This window comes from Cariama cristata, unplaced genomic scaffold (assembly GCF_000690535.1).
Source record: "Cariama cristata isolate BGI_N322 unplaced genomic scaffold, ASM69053v1 scaffold22988, whole genome shotgun sequence".
Lineage (NCBI taxonomy): Eukaryota > Metazoa > Chordata > Aves > Cariamiformes > Cariamidae > Cariama > Cariama cristata.
Window position 1 is genome coordinate 42,021 of NW_009629809.1, and position 21,055 is coordinate 63,075.

General features: G+C 46.1%; 2 protein-coding genes across 2 annotated transcripts; both read left to right on the plus strand.

Annotated features, from left to right (window-relative positions):
• The first annotated feature begins 4,797 nt into the window (after positions 1 to 4,797).
• Positions 4,798 to 11,723, plus strand: LOC104165639. Its single transcript, XM_009705316.1, has 8 exons — positions 4,798 to 4,981; positions 6,498 to 6,836; positions 7,193 to 7,513; positions 8,320 to 8,496; positions 9,572 to 9,644; positions 10,466 to 10,581; positions 10,997 to 11,067; positions 11,517 to 11,723. Exons 1-8 carry the CDS (start codon positions 4,798 to 4,800, stop codon positions 11,721 to 11,723), a joined length of 1,488 nt encoding a protein of 495 aa, XP_009703618.1.
• Positions 11,724 to 15,271: 3,548 nt separating this feature from the next.
• LOC104165637 (triggering receptor expressed on myeloid cells 2-like) lies at positions 15,272 to 19,351 on the plus strand. The gene is made up of 4 exons (XM_009705310.1): positions 15,272 to 15,314; positions 17,982 to 18,326; positions 18,685 to 18,739; positions 19,032 to 19,351. The coding sequence occupies exons 1-4, from the start codon at positions 15,272 to 15,274 to the stop codon at positions 19,246 to 19,248; spliced, it is 660 nt and encodes a 219-aa protein (XP_009703612.1). The 3' UTR covers positions 19,249 to 19,351.
• The last annotated feature ends 1,704 nt before the right edge of the window (positions 19,352 to 21,055 follow it).

Sequence of the window (21,055 nt, forward strand, 5' to 3'; positions counted from 1 at the left end):
GGGGCAGGGCATTCTCTGCAAGGCTACCGACATTTTATAGAGGTGTCTGATCCAAAGAGGTGCCTGTGGGTTTCACGGCAAGGAGAGTAAATCAACGGGAAGCAAGAATTTCTTCGGAAGGCAAGAGAGAAGCGAATGGTTTCATCCTTGATTGGAGGAAAAGCTCAAAGGAGGCTTCAGGGGGCTTTGGGGACTCCAGGTAGGTAGGCAGAGAAGAGGTGCATTTAGTGGGCGGGGGGGGAATGATCCAAGCTGTCAGAAACACAACCTAGGAGGGAAAATTAAAAGACTTGGGGATGGTTAGTCTGGAGTGGAAAGACTGAGGGGAGGCATGGCAGGCATCACGGCATACAAAGCAAGAGAAAGGGAATAATCTGTTCTCCAAGTTCACGGTGGATACAAAAGGGAGCGAGGCGTTGAAATAGCAGGGAGAGTCAGACGTTAGGAGCAGCTTTCAAATAAGGATGATGTAGCACTGGAATAGGTCAGCAGGAAGCCTAAACTAGTTAAACAGAGATCTTTAGAAATTACATCGAGAGCACTGGTCCTGCTGTGTGTCACTGGGCTAGATTAAGTGACCTCCTGAGATAACATTCATCTTATTTTCTGTGATACTATAATTAAAAGCCATATCAATCCTCTGTCAGAGATGCAGCAAAAGGACCAACTTCATCACTTCCTTGCTGCCCCTCAGTGACCAACATGCTGGGTCCTGCACAGACATCTCTTCCTGACCCATCCTGCCCCAAAGAGCTTCTCCCCTCAAAGACAGGGCCTCTAATGGATGTGGCAAGTGCAGATGCTATGGGAAAGGACAAGGCATTGCAATGCAGCAGAGCTCTTGGCTCAGTTTGTAGGCAACCGGTTGCAGAAACTGAACTAATTGCAGACTCTTGGGATTTGTTCATAAGAGAATGAGTGCATTCCCCTTTCTTGTTACTGAGCATCAAGTGCCTGATGAGAGAGGGATTTGGGGACAAGACAATGCAAAGATATCTAGCACAAAATGATTAGCCAGAATGTATTGTTAATAAGCTGCTTATTCATATAATTGAAAATTATTTGCAGCCAGGGTGTCAGTACAGTCTTTCTACACTGCTCTGGTGGAGCGAGGCAGGTAGGTACTGGCCCAGGGGAGACCACCGTGAGCACATCTGCCGGCAGCGGGGAGGCAGAGGAGAGGAATTTACTGCCGTTGTACCTCTCTACTGTCACTGCCTTGAAGGGCAGAGAAGGGCGCAGGGATTTCAAAGGGAGGCAGAAGGGACTCCGCCAAGCCCAGCTCCACTGCTTCCTGAAAGGACCATGTGGTCACTGGCTCAAGGGACAACTGTCCTTGCAGCGATTCCTCCTCTGCATGTGCAATATGTAACAGAAATCACAGCTACTTAAGGACAGGCTTAAATCTGTGTGAATCACAACAGGGAGGCCTTAAAGCATTCGTTTCATGGCTGTTAAATGCCTCTTAGGAGTTGATTATTAAGATGCAGAATCCCAGGTACTGAGGCACACCAGACTAAGTGCAGAGAGCACTGCACCTTTGATGCAGCACAAAAAGCAACTCTGAAGGGAAGGATCCCTCTGAAGCCTCTGTCAAGGAAAAAGAGAGTCTTTGGGAGGTAGCAAGGAAGCAAATGTACATGAAAGAGTTGCTAATAATTTTGGAACAGGGATCATCCAAGTGACAGCAGTGTAACACTATTTCAGTTGTCCCCATGAATGACTAGCAGAGATTTACTATCACACACGACTGACATAGTCTTCTGTTTCCTTACCAAACCTTTTATATCCTCAGTCTTTTGAAGTCTCCGCAGAGCCAGCTGAGGCCTGTTAACTATTCCATAGAGGGAATATAATTCCATATATATTTGTGCTCACTGTATCTCTAGACACAAAGCTTGAATAGGTATGAAAAGATCTGTCCCTGAGCACAGCACTAAGCTGTAACCAAAGCTGGAGAATCTCCTCATCTTTTGACGACCACAGTTTCCTGCCTGATCCCTCCCTTTCTCTCAAATACACACACTGAACCCACCAGCCACCACAAGAACTCGTGCAGAACTACAGTGGAGCTGGCACCGAGCCACACAGCACAATTTGGGTTTTAAGGGACTATTTCGACTCATGCTCACACAGGACAGACTAAAACCAAGGAATCCCCCAACACTACAACATAAAGAACAGTTTCTACACCAGATCTTCACAGACAGTCAGCAATATTTGCTTGAGGAGAACTACACTTTAATGCAAAATTGTGATTTTTAACCCAAATCCATATTTACTTTCTGTGAAAGACCAAATTTTTTACTTAAAGTAAATTTGTGTTATCCTTTACAATACAGTAAAAAATTAATTTGGAATAAGAAAAAGACCCCATTTCCCCATTAGCAATGCAGAGGGATGCTGAGATGCAACATTCCTTCTCTTCTCTTTCAGTAGAGAGTGCTAAATACTGGAAATTTTGAAAATATGGCTAGTACTCTGTCCTCCCTATATGGCACATCACAGCCTCTTGAACAGGGAGATGTTCGCAAGCCAGCACTGAAACAGCAGCATTCCCTCGGCCAGCCTGACGCTTTATCCTGTCGCACCACTCGTGACGCTGCATAGGGCATGGACAGACCTACACCACGAGAAACACTGCAGAACTGGCTTCTGCAAATGCTCCGCTGCCCGCTCTCTCACAGCCCTTTTCGCTACCCTTGTTCTGTCTTATGTACTGCCAGGTTTGTACTGATAAAAAGGCAGACAGCACAAAAATAATTGCTATAAAAACTGTGCATATGACAAATAACCACAAAACCTGAGGGAAACATTTGAATGTTCCCCAGACTCCCCTTTTCCCTAACCTTTTGTTACCTTATTGCTAGATCACAAACTCCTCAGACCAAGAATTCAAACAAAATGCTATTCAAATTTGTTACATTAGTCTCCTTTTTCTCCATTTCTGTGAAAAAAGGACAAGTTATTTTAAGGCTTACCTCAATTTTATGTTCTGTCAAATATTTTTGCAAGAGTGTGTTTTTTTCTTTCCAAAACCACAGCCTGAGATAAGGCAACCTAAGAATTTACTCAGTGACTCCTAGGTTGCTAGATTCTTCCACAACGTCTGAAGAAGAGAATGACTTCCTCTACCAGAGGTTTTATACTAACTCATTTGATAATGAGCTGAGGCTGCTCAGCTGTGAACACTGATGAGGAGTTTCTCCCAGCTCTGCTGTGATGGTGGTAACAGGAAAGGAGGGATGGAGCCCTTATATCTTAAAATTGCTACTTCACCTAAATCTAGCAGCTTCTTCCTGTCAGAACTTGGGATGCCGTGGGAAAATAAGTTGTTATGGGAGAGGCAGAGAGAACAGGCAATGTGTGAGATACACAGGACTGAGGTCCCAGCTGAAGCCAGGGTCTGGATTTCACCTGTGAAGACTTTATCCCATAGTGGATATGTCATTCATGGAAGATGTGTCATCATGGCTCTTAGCTGGGATTTACATTGTGGTTCTTATGTTCTGCAGTGGTCCAATACCACCCTGCTATGAGGCTGAAGAGTCTCTCTGTTTTATGTCCCTATAACGTCCAGAACTACAAGGCTACAAGAAAAGCCTGGTGCTGAAGGAAAGATAAAGATAAATGCGATATCTTGGTCAGCACTGATTACCACCTATCAGCATATCAAAACAAGGTTTGTTCTGACAGAAGCACTATACTTGATGACACCCAGAAGGGGACAATCTCTGTCACAATGCAGAAGCTGCAAGTTGAAGACTTAGGAATGTACTGGTGTGCACACTGTATATGTTCTCATTTTTCCCAAATAATTGAGATTAAGCTATCTGTTTCCAACAGTGAGTATTTCTTTTTAAGGAAAATGTGGGGCATTTTGTAGATTTCTGCTTCACTTCCTCTGCTTACCTTTTCAGTGTAGTGTATTACCTTCTCCTAGGTTAGTGAGGAATAGCCATAGTAGGTCAGACCAAAGGTCTCCAACACCGGCTGAAGCAGATAATTAGGAAGGAGTATAAAAACAGAAGCACATAGAAACAGCTCTCCTGAATACTCCCCCAGCCTCCAGTGATTTTCTGGAGAGGATATTTTTGTTATAATAGCAATGGCTGAATTCTTCTTTCTCTTTAACTTATCTACTAATTCTGCTGACACATAAAAATTTTTGGTATATTAACACCCTGTGGCAGTGAACTCCACACTTGATGCATGTGTAGAGAATTTCCCTTTTTCCTAACTAGTGACTTCCTTCTTATAACAGACAGTGAATTATTGTTCCCGTTCTCTTTCTCCCTGCTATTCCTGATTTTATAGACTTTTGTGATATCACCCCTGTCATTTCCTTTCCAGGCAAGACGTTGTTTTAGTAATTTCTTGTACATAAGGTGCCTCAGATCTTTCCCTGTCTCGGCTGTTTTTCTCTGACCAACTCTGATGAATTCAGAGCAAAGCCTCCTGATGTTTCTGTTTCAACAAGCTTTGCTTTGTTTGGGGATATGATTATATTATTCTAAACTTGCTTCAGAAGGACAGAATATTTTGGATATTATTTTATTTATCATCCCAGTTCCATTCGACCCTCCTGTAGCTAAAATGCCTGTGAATTAGATTACTGTATTGTGTGTATTCTAATTGCAGTTTGACCTTTCCCGGAAACCCAGGGATAGGTAGCTAGGGAGATGCAGTGTCTCTGCTGAGTGCCCATACAACATGTAAGATTACAAGGCTCTCAGGAAAGCCTGGTGCAAAAAGACAATCAGGAAAGAGCATGCTGTCTCGGTTAGTACAGAAAAGATGAGCAGTCAGTATGAGAATAACACTCAGAAAGGAAGATACACCATAAATGAAGACACCCAGGTGGGAGTTCTCAGCATCACCATGGAGAAGCTCACAGTACAAGACACTGGGGACTACTGGTGTGCTCTTTATGATGACTCTTGCCTCTTCCGAATAAAGGAAATTAAGACAGTTTTCATAAGTGAGTATCTCTCTTTTTTAAAAAATTGGAGAAACTCCTTCCTCCTGATTTTCCTTGCAGAAGAATTCACTTCCCAGGCTTGCTGCCTGACCTGCTCCACCCATTCTCTGCTCTCTGTACTCTGTGGTTCATTTTACCTTCTAGGCTGCTCCTGACTCCCAGTTCCCTCACCCTATCATCTCCGGTTCCTGAATTGTACAAGGGAACCAAAAGGACATGCAGAACCAGGAAGCTGTGTTTAGCTGTCCATTTTCACAGTGAGCCACGAGTCAGTTGTGTCAGGAGCTGCTTTGAATGGATTATTTCAATATTTGCATTGTTTCCCCTGTGTTTAAAATCATTTCAGTCATGCCTGTGGAGACATTACTGTGTAATATGCAAAAGTCAAATGGTTCTGGTTTGGTTTCTCCAGCTGGGCACTCTGGGGGTAGGTACCCCAAGGGGTCTGTGCACAGCAGTGCACAGGGAACAAGGGGACTGGCTAGGGTGATGGAGATCTGGCATCCCAAAGGGCACGGCCCATGGGAGGGTCCACGCAGACACAGCCCTGGACTCATTGCCAGCCTGGCTTTGAGGAGACTTTCCAGCAAGGCAGAGGGCATCTTGAGAGCCCAGAGAGAAGGGCTAGGCCAGGGCAAAGGACCTGCTCCATCTCCACACCTCAGGACAGCCAAAGGAGTGCCCCACTGCCACTGGCATGAGGGCAGAGCATGACAATGGCCAGGCGAGAGCAGCAAAGGGCCTTTGCCATGAGGACGGGCTGAGCTTTGCTCTCAGCCACTTCCCCAAATGCACTCAGAAATTATCTTAATATCAGTTTTGTTGCAAAACATGGTGAAGGATTTCCGTGGGAAAGCAAGACCTCAGACACTTCCTCCAGCAGCGTCACTGTGATGCGGCAGGGCTCACAAGGCAGACACTTTTGAACAGGACACGTTGGGCAGCCCCCAGCAATGCCCCTTCCCTGGGCTTGAGGATGGCCATGGAGCTGAGAGCCCTCCTCCTGCTGCCGCTCTTCTTCCCAGGTAAGAGAAGGGCTGGGCATGCCTCAGGCTTCCCACACACCCAGGGGGAGTGGGACACCCTTCCCCACCTCCCGCTGCCCATGGAGTTCCACAGTGGGGGGGGAATCCAACACCAGCTGGACTCTGAGCTGAGGAACTCATGGCAGGGATGGGGAGGGAAGGGGCAGCCCCAGTTCCCACCATCGCTCCATTTAGGCTTGAAGGTCCAACGCGTCTAGTGCCTGCATGTGTGTGGGTTTTAAATCAAAGATACTAGGTTTTAAATCACAGTTGCAGTCCCAGCTTAAATCTCAACACTGCCCACCAGAAATGAACCTTCCTGTTTCCAAGCAAGTGAATTTAGCAGGGGGAACGGATCTCAGTTTTCAGAGTTTCTCCAGCCACAATGCCCACGGGGGAAGGTGAGAGGCAGACTTTGCTCATGTCTGTCGGGAGGCTGTGGGCAGCCCTGCATCACCTCCCCTCTCCCTCACCACATCTGATATTTACAGGTCTCCGAGTTCAAACACTTGATGCTGAGGAGAGGCGATTGGAAGGAAGCACTCTATATATCCAGTGTCCTTACAATGGAGAGACTCAGTACTGGCATCTGAAAGCCTGGTGCCGTGTGAGAGATTACAGCTGTGAGCCCTTAGTGGAGATCTCTTCAACACAACACCCATACTCAAAGCAGGTCACAAAGGAGAAAGTTACCATAGAGGATTACCCCGTGAATAGGACCGTGTCCATCACCATGACTAACCTCCAGGCAGAGGACTCAGGCACATACTCATGTGCTTATCACTACAACTATCTTCCACTAAAGACGATCTCACTGAGTATTTTCAAGGGTGAGTATGTTTCTCCCCACACAAACCCAAGTTTGTCAGAAAGCAACATCATTCCTTCCCCCGCTCTGGCCCCCCTCTCCCACACAGCTCAGTGGCTTCCCCAACACCCAGAGCCCCAACCCTCCCCAGCCTCACTCGCTACCTTCCTGCTCACACAGACATGGTGAGAAGGAGCCCTGCAGACCCAGCTGGTCCTGCAAGCTCTCGGCTCTCTCTTGTCCTGCCCTGACTGACGGGCTGTCCATGAGGGAGTTGCCCCAGGGCGTATTTTGGCCCACGTGCCCAGCTCAGGCTGGGAGGCAGATACCCATGTGCCCACCGCTCGTGGGTCAGTGAGCACATTTGCTGTTTTCCAGAGTTGCATAAGTGGGAGTTGGACAGTCTCTCTGTGCAGTGCCCATACAGCAGCCTCAGGTACAGCACAGGGACAAAAGCCTGGTGTCGAACAGAAGGTCAGACTGCATGTAAAAACGTGGTGAGAACAGATTATCCTTCAACACAACGTAACAGCAAAGCTCTGGTAGATAGAACATCAATCCAGGATGACACCCAGAAAAGGACCGTCACCATCACCATGGAGAAGCTGCAGGCCCAGGACACCGGCACGTACTTGTGTGTGATCTACAGAGGCTCTCATCCCACCTGGAAAATGGAGGTCAGGCTCTCTGTGTCCAAGAGTGAGTACCTACTGGCAGCCAAGTGTGGCTGTCAGCATATTTGAGCCTCACCTCCCCTGCTTGTTCTCCTTCCCATCCTGGGCCACACCACGGAGATGCCTGGTGCTGCCACTGCAGAGCTGACACCCATCTCTCCCTGTCTGTGGAGCCAAAGCTCAGGCCTGGCCCTTCATGCTCTGTCTGCCTGCAGCAGAGACTCAGGGGAGGTTCCCATGAGTTCCCACAAATGGGGCCACTCTTCACAACTGGTTCCCACAGAGCCAATCCAGGGGCTCCAGGAGCAACTTCCCCAGCTCAGCACTCGGCCCACCCCGGCTGGGTGCTGCTGGAGACCTCCCCCCACTGCCAGGCATTGCTCTTGCCCTGGCCCCACAACTGTCAGCCCTCCCTGGTCCTTGCCTCCCAGAACCTACAGGCTGAGTGCCTGTGAGCATGCGGTCCCTGTGGGAAGCAAAGGAAGGGGACAGGAACCCACCCAATCTGTTACTCACCTCTGCACGAGTAATCTGGGTCTAGTCCCCTTCTGCTCCTCATATCTGGAAGTAGAAAGACATCCAGGGACCGTTCAGCCCACAGCAGATATTCCAGTATTGGGGAAGGGGTGCAATTGTGCCTGCTTTGAGATTTCACCAAACATGCTGGATGTTTTCCAGAGACCCAACAATACACAGCCAAGGAGTCAGGTAATGTCTCTGTCCAGTGTTCGTACAGTGCCCCAGACTATGGGGCTGTGAGCAAAGCCTGGTGCAAAGAGGGAGCTAGGAAACCATGTACCATACTGGTCACCACAAACACGAAGCCCTCAGGGTACCGCAGGACACCTCAGCAAGGCAGAGTCACGATCCAGGATGACAGCCAGCAGGGAATTGTCACCATCACCATGGAGAAGCTGGAGGCACAGGACTCCGGCGTGTACTGGTGTGCGCTTCATGAACAGAGTCGACTTTTCCGAATGGAGGAGGTTACGCTCAATATTTCTGATGGTTAGTACTGACCTGTATGGAAACGTGGTTGTCTGTAGATTCCAGATTCATTTACCTGCTCTCTCCCTCTAGTCTCTGCACTGCCCAGCTTACACCACCTCCCACGTTACAGCTGCATATGTTTGCCTGCCCAAACCCTACATCATTGTACCTTTCCACACTAACCATGCTACAGAATAGCAGCAGGGATCAGAACTGAACCACATGCGTGTGCTGTGTTGCTTCTCTTTTACCTGAGAGCAGCTTCAGTCATCTTCACAGAGGTGTTTCTGTCACTCATCCTCATACCAATTCTGCCCCTTTATAGCAACTCATCCCTTGGCTTTCAAACACTATTAAGACCTTCACATTTGGTTGCCAAGGGGACAACCTTTAGACCTATATTTTAAAGATTTGTGACTTCTAGGTTTTGTTTCAGCATCATGTTTTAACAATATGTGATAACATTTAAGCACCTGATTGTGGCACACCAGCACCATGCTGCAGCCTGTCTTTCAGGAATGTGGCAGAGCAGCACTGAAGGGATATGGCAATCCAGAAGATGAGAGGGGAGGGCATAATTCTCTAGGAGAAGCTCCTAAGACATGGGACTGAATGCAGTCTCTAAGCGAGCAGGCTCCTGCACGCACAGTCTCCCCTGGGCACAGAAACAGCCCTGGAAGAAATTCTTACAGCCGAGTCTTTCACAGACAATGCTCTTTGCTTAGCTCTTGCAAGCCTCTGTGTTCTTAAGCACAGAGTCGCTAAGTACTTCATTGCTACCTGAAGATCTTTGCATAAAGCATATCTGCTTGCACTTAAAGCACTTCCTTCTGCCAGGCATCGGGGTGGGTACACACAGAGCGGGGCTACTGCTGAAACACTTGCCCCTCTCTCCCACGTTCTGATCCTTACGTTGCTTTGCCTGCTGCCAGCAAGTCTTGATGGTACAGGTTAGAGCCTGGGCAACTTGTCTGTGCTGGGTGTCACAGCAGGAGTGGATTTATATCCATGGGAGCAATGGGAGGGAAGTTTAGCAGGTAAATGCAAAGCCGCCCAGGACTGATTATTCTTCTCTTCTTGTTTGTGATTGCAGCATTGGCTAGAACAACTTTGTCAGGTACTGCAGGCACAAATCAGGCAACTCCTGGCAAAACCCCAGCACCGAGGTAAGGCCTAAAGAAAGTCTCTAAGCTTGAATACAGACAAGAGTTATTGATGTCTCGTCCACAATACGCCTGTCTTCATGGGGTAGGCAGTCTCTGGGCATTCTGAAGACTCCTGCTTACAGAGGAATTAGATATGACAGGCATCCATACAAAGATGGCCTCTCCTCTCCCAGCTCCTGCCCAGAGTGTAATTACAAAGGAAGGAGCAGATTGGTAAAATCAAGTCATGGCTTTCTGGAATGTAGATGCGTATCTGCTTTTTTATCTTTATCTCTTTGGGCTGTGCTCTTTGCAGCAACAGAAACCCCCAGATTATGCCCCTAAGCCTTTCTGTCTCGACTTTGCTCACTCCTGTCCATGAACATTTAAAAATGAAATAGTCCTTGGCTGCTATTTTATCCTTCTATTTACCAGTTAAATGTAAAGGATTTTCTTCCCCTTTGGACATCTGCTGTCATCAACACTGCAGCAGCACCTAAGAGTACAATCATACATCAGCTCCAGTGCACCAGGTGCAGCAAAACACAGGAGGAAAAGGCAGTACCTCCTCCAGAGAGCCTGGAATTGTGCTCTGAACGTTGAACAGTGGCTTGTTTTTAAAGCCTGAAGAGTAGTTTAGGAAAAGCTCAAAGGCACAGCCAGGTAGAAAATCAAGACAGCATTGCTGCAGGAGAACCAGACTCTCCTTCCAAGTGCATAAAAGCTACTGCATGAAAGCTATTCCTGTCCCCTTTTTTGGTCACTGTTTGGTAATGGGCTGTGCCAGCATCGTGCTGTGCTACCATCTAACACCGGTAACTCCTTTGTTCTCCTGGCTTCAGCTCAAATGTAAACACCTTCATTCTACTCTCTGGGGTCCTGAGCATCCTGTTCATCCTGGCACTCATCAGCTTGATAACACTGGGCATCAGGCGGCGCAAGCAGCTGCAGAGACAAGGTATGTGGAGGCTGGTGATGCCTCATGTTCTAGTCTGTACTAAAGAGGGCCTTCTCTGGCCATCACTATTCCACTCCAGGCAAGCTTATTCCCAACTCACAGTGCCCTGGAGAAGATACGGCAGGTGCGGCCTGGGAAGCCTCAAGCCAGGCTCCTTGCTGTGATCTCCTCTCACAATAAGTCAAACCCGTGTTCCTCCAGATTCTGGACAGGACACCTAACATGTTAGAGGAGAAGTAAAGTGAGAGCAATGTGTTCACCAGATTCAGGGTAGTTGGGTCCCACTGGCACACCCATTGCTTCTGTCATTGGGCAATCCCACAGCCTTCCCCAAAACTCCTGAAGCATAGGCAATGCCCAGGCATTTCATGGATTTCTCTCCTTCTAAAACCTCTGATTTTGGCTCATTCCAAAGGTAACAGACAGGCAGAGGACACCTATGACAAACCAGAGCACATCTATGACAAACCAGAAGACACAGCACAGGTAAGGAAAGCGACAGATTTCCCGTATGGTACCAACAGTCTGTGAGGAGCTGGCTGACCCATCTGATGAGGACCTTGCTGCTCATTTTTGGTTGTGAGCAGGAGGGGAAATGGTATTTAATGTCACCAGGGAGAGGAATGTTCCTAGCTGGAGAGAGGGGGAGTCATTAATATAAGGAAACTCCAGCAGGAAAAAACCTAGTGGAGCAAATTCTAGTAATCTCTGACAAACGGCTCAAAGACTAGAAACCAAGGTTAAACACTGAGGTCGTAACATGTATCAAGGAGAGGTGATGAAGGAAAGAGTTTTCTGTTCTTTCACCTCTGTCGTGACCGAAGGTAAGTTTTTACATGTGTCTCCTTTCCTCCTGGGAAAATCTTGTTCTTTTGCTAACAGCTGTGGCCTGGCACTGAATCATGCTAACCAGTGTTTTCCCTTTCTTTTCATAGCTTGACAGCACTGAAAGAATGGAAAGTCCCAAGGATGACAGCAAAGACCTAAAATATGTTACCCTGAACTTTAAATCCCGACTCATTCCTGAGGATCCTCTCTACTGTAATGTTGAACCAAGTCAGGCTCACAGGAAACCCAAAGATGAAAATGTGGAATATGCTAGCATTGCATTCAAGCAGTTACCAACGAATGACAAAGGATGAAGCACAGAATCCCAAAACAATCCAGAAATGGCAGAAAATAATTGGAATACAAAGTGGGAATGGGGAATAGAAGGTGTGTGGATGGACACTGGGGAAAGATCTAAGTTTTTGTTGCCATGTGTATGTTGCCTATGCATTTTAAGACCTCCCTCCTATTAGAAGCCAGTAGAGAATTTTCCACAAGTGTGCAGATTCTGTCAGGTCAGACAGAGGTGCTGGGTAATTCTTAGGTTCCCTTGCACATCTGCTTTCTTCAGTTCCATTAAAATGCAAACTCTTTTGGAGAGAGGCAGGGGTGGAGGACTGACCTTTTGAAAAAGAGCAATATTCATGGATGGGTTTGGTATTTCAACTATGTTCACTGGTAGAAACTCTATCCCAGTCGTAAGGGTTCAGCTACTATGGCCAAACAAACTCATTCCAGTGCTGTAGGGCTAAAACTCTAACGTTGCTGTGACCGCATTCATTTGCCATGTAATGGGTGGGGGATATGAGCACTGGATTATAAGAATAAGCAGAACCAGCATCTACCTGAAGGCAAATTGCTTGAGGGTGTATTGCAACACGATGATATGCTGCATTGCAAACTCAGCGAACTGAGGATTGTGCTGTATGAATCTGAACACCAGAAGGTCTTGTAGCTACAAACCAACAACAGTGCATATAAGTAATATGTACACTTTTTGAGACTTAATGCAAATTCCCCTATAACCTAAATTTATCAGTCTGCTTAGGTAAGAAGTAAGATGGTAAGAGGCTTTGAAAGTAAAGCTAAGTATTTCATTTTAGATCAAGAAATAGAGTGTGCACGCTGGAGTTTGGGGGTAAGAGGGAATGCAGGTGATGGCACTACTGAGTGCATGTACAAGCGTCCCTTTACAGAGTGCAAAGGGTTGTGGGATGGATTCAGCACGGCTGCTGTGGATTACACTAGTGAGAGTCTCCAACACTGTACCCTCTAGACAACTCAATTATTTCTAACCTTGAGGGCTGAATTTGCTCTCAGGGTCATCCACAGCATATTTATGCAGTCTTTGAGGCCTGTACATTAAAAACAGAATGAAGCAGCAGCTGAAATCTGAAGTTACAGGCATGGCTTCCCATGTGTAGCTTGTGCAGACTGCCCCATCCTTTCACCACCTCCTAATCAAAGGCCCTTACTTTGTTCCACAACTTCTGGCAGGGTTGCTGTCTTACACCCTCTGCTCCCCAAAAACACACAAACTGGCTGCTTAAACCAAGGCAGTGTGGAATCAAGACAAGCAGAGAGAACCAGAGTATTTCTGGAGAAAGGAAAGAAGGGAACATGTGGTATTGTACTAGAGGAGTGGACAGGGCACTGGGACATTTTTGAACAGAATTTGCCTTGCTGTGCTAAGTGCAAGGATGAGCCCTGAGACAGACATGAGGAAGGTCTGTACAGACAGTAGCACAGAGCAAGACACTGGTAGGCTGTGCGAAGAAGTTGCAGGAAGTGTGACACAGACAACGGAGGAAGAAGTAAGAGCATAAGAGGGCTGGTCTCAACATCAGATGATGTAACAGGAGGGACACGATGGTAATTAAGAGTGGATTTTTTACAGATATAAATGTCCAAGTAAGTCAGACATGCAATATATTTATAGATCTGCAGTGCAGCTCTAATGCAGGTTGGCAATTTCCAAGAGCTGCCACAGGGACACTAAACTGGCTGGGACCTCATCAAACCCTGCTATCCTGAATAATCACACCCTAAACTATCAAACATGTTTTTCCAATGCACTTGGTGTCTCGCCTTCATTGTTTTGAGGCATCTTTGCATCTCTGCAGTTATCCAGCCAGTTGCAGATGTATCTCTGTTCTTTTGCAGCACTGTGCTGTACTTTAAACAGCTCTTCCCAGCCTATTCACCAATGCAGCTGGTTCTCTCTAAGTTCTTTGGAAGACCAATACAAACCAGCATGCCTACTTCCAGCACTTTTTTGTTTTTTGGCTACACCATAGAAAGGAAGCTTTTGTGGCTTCTTCCGAAGTCACAGGAGACCAGAAATGCATGTGCAGTTTCATGGGAGATCTCACCAGGGCCTTGGAAAGTGATACCATTACTTCCCTCTCTCTGCTGGAAATATTCCAACTGACACATTTGCTGCCTTTATTTAGCAGTCATGTGGTGAGCAATATGAAATGAGTTTGCTGGGGCTGAGCTCAGTTTCTCCAAAAGACCAGAAACCCTGGCACTTTATTCGGCCGCACCAAGCTCTGCAGACAGGTGGCAAATTAAAGGGGCCTGAAGCACTCCTTATTCACAAGCCAGTCACATCCAATAGGCTTCTCTTGCTATGGCTGCAGCAGGGAAGCTGCTGTAGTTTTTGAGATTTTCCGAGTTGACATGTTTAACTTGAAATACCAGAAAGAAAAAGAAAATGGCTCTGGAAGTGGTTCATTCAGCCCAAGATCCCTCTATCTACTTGCTATTCATGCAGTCAGTTACACTGGGTCAAACAGTGGAATAGTAGAAAACAATTGAGTGGGAGAGACATTTTCAGGGAGACAGTTGCTTCTGATCAAAGAGAATCCAGATTTGTGCTCACTGGAGCAAGAATGAAGAAAAACTGCAAACAGTAAGCCTCACAGAGAATTTTTGGATACTGTAAGGTACCATTTTCTTCAACACTAATTAGAGGAAAGAAAAAGAAGGCATATTTATGAATGGATAGACCTGCAGTTTTATCTGCCTGTTAAGAAGCAGATAAGCACACAAGTTAAGAAGTCAAGGTCTATTTGTACTTGCATGGAAGATCTCCAAGTAAATAAACTGAAAAACGAAAAAACAGCAGCCCATCCTCAGCCTGCCAGTTTGCTAATGCTATGGGAAGCTCCCTAACTGTAGTCCTGAACTACGGCATCAGTATGGCACTGATTGGCTCTGAATCAATGCCCCTATCCCTTGGTCTTGTGTCCTTTCTGCTAGGTACAAAATAAAGATGTCTGTTTTGCTCATTTAAGCACCTCACAGCTTCACCCAACACAGTGTTCTTGTCTTCCTGTCTTCAGTTGTAAGTCAAATAGGAATGCTTCATGTGCAGGCTCTTCTAAATCTTCTTTCTCCTGAAAATAACCCACAAGATTATGTGCTTGCCCTCCTTGCACCCTTGTGATGCTTACTGAGCTACCTGCAGAGCCTCAATGAGAGCTGCCCTTTCCCTTTTGGCTTTCCAGAAATTCACCCCATGCAAAGCTTGCCTGTAAAGCCTGCTCTGGTCGACAGGCACCATTGCTGAGCTGAGAGGGACTCCCAGTACCATGGTTTAAGGCCATCACATGATGCTCTCTTTCAGGCTGTCTAGACTAAATTGTGGCTGTGAGTGGGCAATGCTGATGCCTGAATTTTCAGCCCACGAGAGAAATGCCCGTCCCTGGTGAATTGCTCAATACACAGGACAAAAAAGATGCCAAGTTCCTGTGCTCATTCCTTCCTGCAGAGCAAGGAGGGGGGAAAAGCAAGCTGCTCTCGGGCAAGAGCCCTTTTCTCCAGACTCCTCTTTTGTCCCCTTCTCTGCTCAGCTGACATGGAGAAGCTCGTGCACCTCATCTTCTTGGTCTTCTTGTCAGGTAAGAAAGCATTCATGGCCTTGGGTTTCAGTTAACAGATAGGGTAAAGGATTAGCACAAAGCTTGGTCTCTACCTGCACCTGGTATGAGATTACTGATAATGCTACGGGAAAAGACTGCACAGGTCTTGAAACACAGTAGCTTTTTCCAGATGTAAAGGCATCTTCATTGAAGTGTGCCATTCTTTGGAAGACCAATACAAACACTTACTATGGATAAAGAGTCTTACTGCCTGTCTGTACACTGCAAGGTCCAATGCAATGCGAGCAGGGGGAACCTGGAGCACTGCAGTGTGTTCTGCACTCCACTCTTCCTCCCCAGTTCTATTGCAGGGATGTCAGACTCCTTCCTCAGAGTTTGCTCTTTTCCCTTAATTTAACGAAGGGCCAGCGGTGGTCCAAGTGCTCAGCTTTTCTCACAGGGATGCTTTTGAGTCTGAACAGGAAACATTGCTGACAGAAGTCTTGTGTGCCTTTTGAGAGAGAAATGTGAAATTGCAAAATCCTGTTTGTTTGCATTTTTAGGGCTTCAAATGTAAACTGCAGCAGCTAGGGTTCAAGAGGAAAATAAAACTCAATGAAGGGGACATCTCTGAAATCTCGGGCACTTGACTATTTTTAGCTTGGAAAGCAATGTTCATCTGAAATGAGAAACAAGGCACAGGACCCAGCTGGTACTCCCAGCTGACAGCTTTCTCTCTCCAGACACACTTTGGAGATCCCAGACACTTGCAGCAGTGCACAAAAAGGCAACAGATTCCGGCTTTGGGAGCTCAGAAACCTGCTTAAAAAATCTGAATAAGTTTGGAAAACAGTCCACTATATTTTTCTTCAGTAGCACACAACAAGGGAGGAGGAACACAAATAGTAAATGATCTGTCAGCAGAATTGGTTGAAAAGATAATGACACAAAGTTTTCCACAGGGGCATCAGCAAATCTTTGAATGCCATGATTCTGATCAAGAGTTTTTTTGCAATGCTTTTTCTATTTAAAACAAAACCAACACCCAAAAACCTAGGGCCATTCCAGGAACTGAAGGGGCAGAACTGGAGGCGAGGAGAGGTCCACAAGAGAAATAGGAGAGGGAGTTAAATGTTCAGAGGGATTGTACAGGACTGAACTGTATATGCAGTGAGGTAAGCCTTGACTGGAACAACTGAGTGGAGCAAGGTATCAGGATAAAGACTTGTAGGTGTTGGGTACTTGGAGAGCACAGATCCATTTTTATGCTGCCTTCTAGTCAAGCTGAAAGATCTTCAGATTTTTTAGTTTACAATTCACTTAGAATGGCTGAAATGATTTTAGAAGTGTTACTAAAAAGTTCGGTCAGCACAAAGTCCTCACAAAAGCCTATTCTTTAATTTACTTCTGTTTTATCATTACTTATGGTTTCACAGAAGGCACTAGCCTCTGATTTTTTTTTAATAGAAATACAGCGATTTCCACAAATACCACACTGCACTTCTCTCTGGAAGTATTAATAGCTCAGATTGTCCCCTCTGCCTTTGCCTACCATAAAGAGGAATGGAAATTAAAAATAAGGAACTAAGGTAAAAAAAAGCCAAGGAGCCAAAGACCTTGTCAACATGATTAAAATTAGTAGGATATTAAAAGATAGGGTGAAAAAAAGTTGCTAAGACCCCGGACTTAGAAATTAGAAGAGGAATTAAGAAGTAACCTCCAAAACAGCTAGCTGGATACTAGTTTGTAGGCGTCAGTGTGATTCTAGCATTTTCCAGGCCTCTGTTGCTTCTCTATGGCTGTGAGAAAGTGTAAAGAACTTTAAAATGGGTTGTGTAAAGAACTTTAAAATGGAGATAAACTTCATGGGCACTTACTGCAAAGGACGTTTTCCACAGTAGAGGGTATTCCAGAGCCAAACCTGCGTCTATGGACATATGTGGAAGAGCTGAGCTCAAGGCCAAAATGTGAAGCAAGCTGCCTTGCTGCAGCTGCATGCAAATAAGCAGATTGGATGTTGCAAAGCAGGGGTGTTACAGCAACACTAGCGTAAGGAGAGTTACACAGAAACAATTTGTCATTATTGGCTCAAGCTATGTTTTTATGAGCTGCCTTGTAAAAACAGCTTTTAAAAATCAAGATAGCTTGCCTGATCCCAACTCAATCTACCTGAATGCCCAGCTTCATGCTCCTCAGGACTATGCAAGGTTATATTTATGCAGAGGAAAATGCAAGTTTATACTTAATCCCCTAATCATGCTGACAAACTGCTTCCCCTTACTGGGCAGGAGCCCAATGATTACAGAAAGTGGGATGCGGTTGAGGTCCAGACTGCAATCCAGAGCAGCCGCCACAGGGCCAGAAGGGAAGGCAAGGACTAAAATTTCCTGAGCTTCAGAAAATCTGCAGATATTAATGAAGCTGATACCTCCTCCTTCCCTCAGTCCCCCACAGAAGAATAGCTGCCTGGCAAGAACAAAGCAACACACCAGTCAGAGGCGTCACTACAGATACATTTCAAGAAAGTCTGAACCAAGAGACTGAATCTGAGCACACCGTATCTTTCAGGGGGGAAGCAGGGGACAGTCCTACAGTTGACAGCAGCCATCACCGGAGTTGTAAAAGATGAAAATGACATCTAGTATAAACATAGTGGTAAGGGACGGATATGAAAGAGACTTGGCTCACCATTTCCTCCTCTCCTAGCATCCTGTGCTACAGAGAACGTCACTGTGGTGTACGGAATGGAGGGGGGCACCATTTCTGTCAACTGCACCTATAAGCCCTGGCAGCAGCGATGGAGAGAAAAGAGCTGGTGCAAGCAGATTGATGAGACCAAGTGCCAACATGTGGTGAGCGCCCGGCGCTTCTGGCTGCCATTCCTAAAGAACAGGAATGGTACCACCTCCATCAGTGACAATGTCCATGATGGGGTCCTGACAGTGACCATGACACGACTCAAGAAGCAGGATGCTGGGTTGTACCAGTGCAAAAGTGACTACCTGGGGGAAACAAACAGCTTAAGGAAGGTGCAAGTGGAAGTGCTGACAGGTATGTCCTGGGGCTCCGACTTTCATGAGTTCCCGAGTTCCTACTTAAATTTCAGCTGTGTCTGCAGATGCCAAGGCCTCGCTTTAGTACGAAACACCTACTTTCGTCTTTCTCTAAGGAGGTACTGTGTTTCATTGCATCTTTTTAGTTCCTGATTTACGGCAACATGACCTCACTGTTACAGGACATCTAACACATGTCATCCCCTTATTGCTATCCAGATTAATCTTCTAGAACACAGCCCAGTGCCCAGTCTCACCTTGGTTATCTATGCCCAGCTGGGGCGCTGGTGTTGGTGACACCAATGAATATCACCCAGAAACACCTGCAAACTAAACTGTTCTGTTTCTATCATCAGCTGTCCTGGAGACCCAAATGCCAGAGGAGCCTACTGCTGTGCAGAGCATGTCCAGGTAAGCCATAAAACACCTCATGCTGTGTCTCTAGCCTTCCTAGGACTAAGGCAGATTATACTCTAACCCAGAAAATGCAGCGCTTCAGTGCCAAGCAAAACAACTCCTGCAGATCATAATTTATCCATATGTGAGATAACCTATAATGGTTGTTCTAACCTCCCAGGCCCTGTTGTGCACAGGTAGGGACTGCCTGTTACCAGAGATGTTGCCATCTTCACATTGTCTACTGCAAGAGTTTCTTTAAAGGTTCAACCATCCCCTTCATTGTTGTATTTATGGTTCCCCATAGCATCCCTCCTGAAGCTGATTTCACGGTCTTCTATATCATTGCTGGATTCCTGGTTACTAAGTTCGTGGTGGCTGTGCTGATCTTCATCATTGGCAACAGTAGGAAGAACAGAGAAACAGAGGAGAAGAACCCAAGCTTGAATGAGCACCAGGTCCTCCCTTTCACTGGTGACTTTGCACATGATGGAATCAGCCCCTCGTGGGAAAGCACTGCTTAGAGCCAAACCAAAGGGAATCCACAGAGAAATGAACACCAAGCATTTGCAGGCAAAGCTTTGCCACCTGTTGTAAGAAAAGGATTGCCTGCTAAACACAGGTATTGATGAACCCACAACTCTAGAGAGGGAATGTCACCATCTACCACCTCTTGTCATTGGCGCTGACCAACTTTTTCCAACACAATTGAACTGAAAAGACGCTGCCAGTAACACTTGGATCTAATGGAAGAGGATGGGATCGAGGGCCAGAGGTAAAGAAGGAATATGAAGTCTTTCTGTCAAGAGATCTAGCACAGACTTATCCGTGTGCAGAAATGCTTCCCCAGGCATGGTAAAGGTGAGAGAGCTCTGCTCAGTTTTCCCCCCAGCTCATTGCTAGGCCAGAAAAAAACTTTGCTGCTCTGTACAGCTACTGGCAAATGCTTTGTTATAAATAAAACTAAAGATACACCAGTGGACATAAATAGAAGTTCAGGTAACATCTCAATGACCATGTGTTGAGCAACTCACAAACACATCCACATAATGTAAAAAAGGAAAGACATGGTTCTGTCTCAAATCTCCAAGAAACTTCTCCTGATTCACTGAAGATGAGTGTTAAAGAACTAATAGCTTTTTTCAAGTTATCCTACATGTCTCTACAAAACACTCCAATGTTTCCCCCAAAAGCATGAAATATAACCAGAACTAGATGGTTTGTACTGAAAGCTAATATTATTATTTGTCTAGAAATCAGCTTTTTAACTGAGATTGCACTCTCTAAAGACTGAAGCTTTTGACACACTTTTGCAATGCAATGCAATGCTATCATCTCCAGTCACTGTCAGCAGCTGCACCACACCACCAGGCAGAGTTATTCCAGATACCCATCCCCAGTATCATTCCACTAGGGTCTGAACTGAGACCCATCAACTTCATGTCATCTCACAGCAGTTGCAGGTGAGAGATTCTGTCTTTCCAAGGTGATGAAGACTAGCTCCCAAAAACTGCCTTTCACAGTGTGGATCCTTGGTGAACAGTCACTGTGGAAGGGTGTAAGGAACTGCACAACACAACAGAAAGGGATGTGAAGCCTACATGCAGCTCTGAGCCTGCTTCCTCATTTCTCAAATGACTTTGCAAACAAAGAATGAACTGTCTCTCCGTATTTCTCCCTATTTTTTCTACCCCCTCAAGGGGCTGTTACCAACATGTGATCATTACCAACATTGTTCATCACTCCCCAACGTGAAGCTGCATTTAGCTCTCCCAGGAAGACCCCAAGCCCAAGGGCATTCACACTTCTTTTCCCTGCACTGCCTGCAAAGCTAAATAAAATCAAACTGATTATCTGACTTAGTGTGGATTCATGATAAAGAGCTGCAGTACACCAGATCACAACACATCACCCAAAGAAGAGCTAACACTTAGAACGTGCTGGTGTGTTCATAATGTACAGAAATGCTCTGAGCTAGCTGGGCCGGCTGGCACAGCTAGACAGCTCCATTTAGTACCATGAAGAAACAGCAGATCCCAAACCCAGATCAGGCTATGCATGGCTGTGCTCTGTCTAAACTAATTTTTTCTATTTCCAGAGGCTAAATTAGCCTATACATAGTCGCATACCACTGCAACTGTACTAACACAAACCTAGCTTCAGTATTCCTGGATGGTACTGTGGTGCCCAGCTAGATATGCTATAAAACAAGGGAATAGCAGCTCTAACCAGGAGATCTGGGGCCCAGTTCCAGCTGCAACCTGTTGAGAGACCTCAGGCAGGGCCATCCACTGCCTCTGTGATGGCACAGTGATGGTTCTCCACCACTAT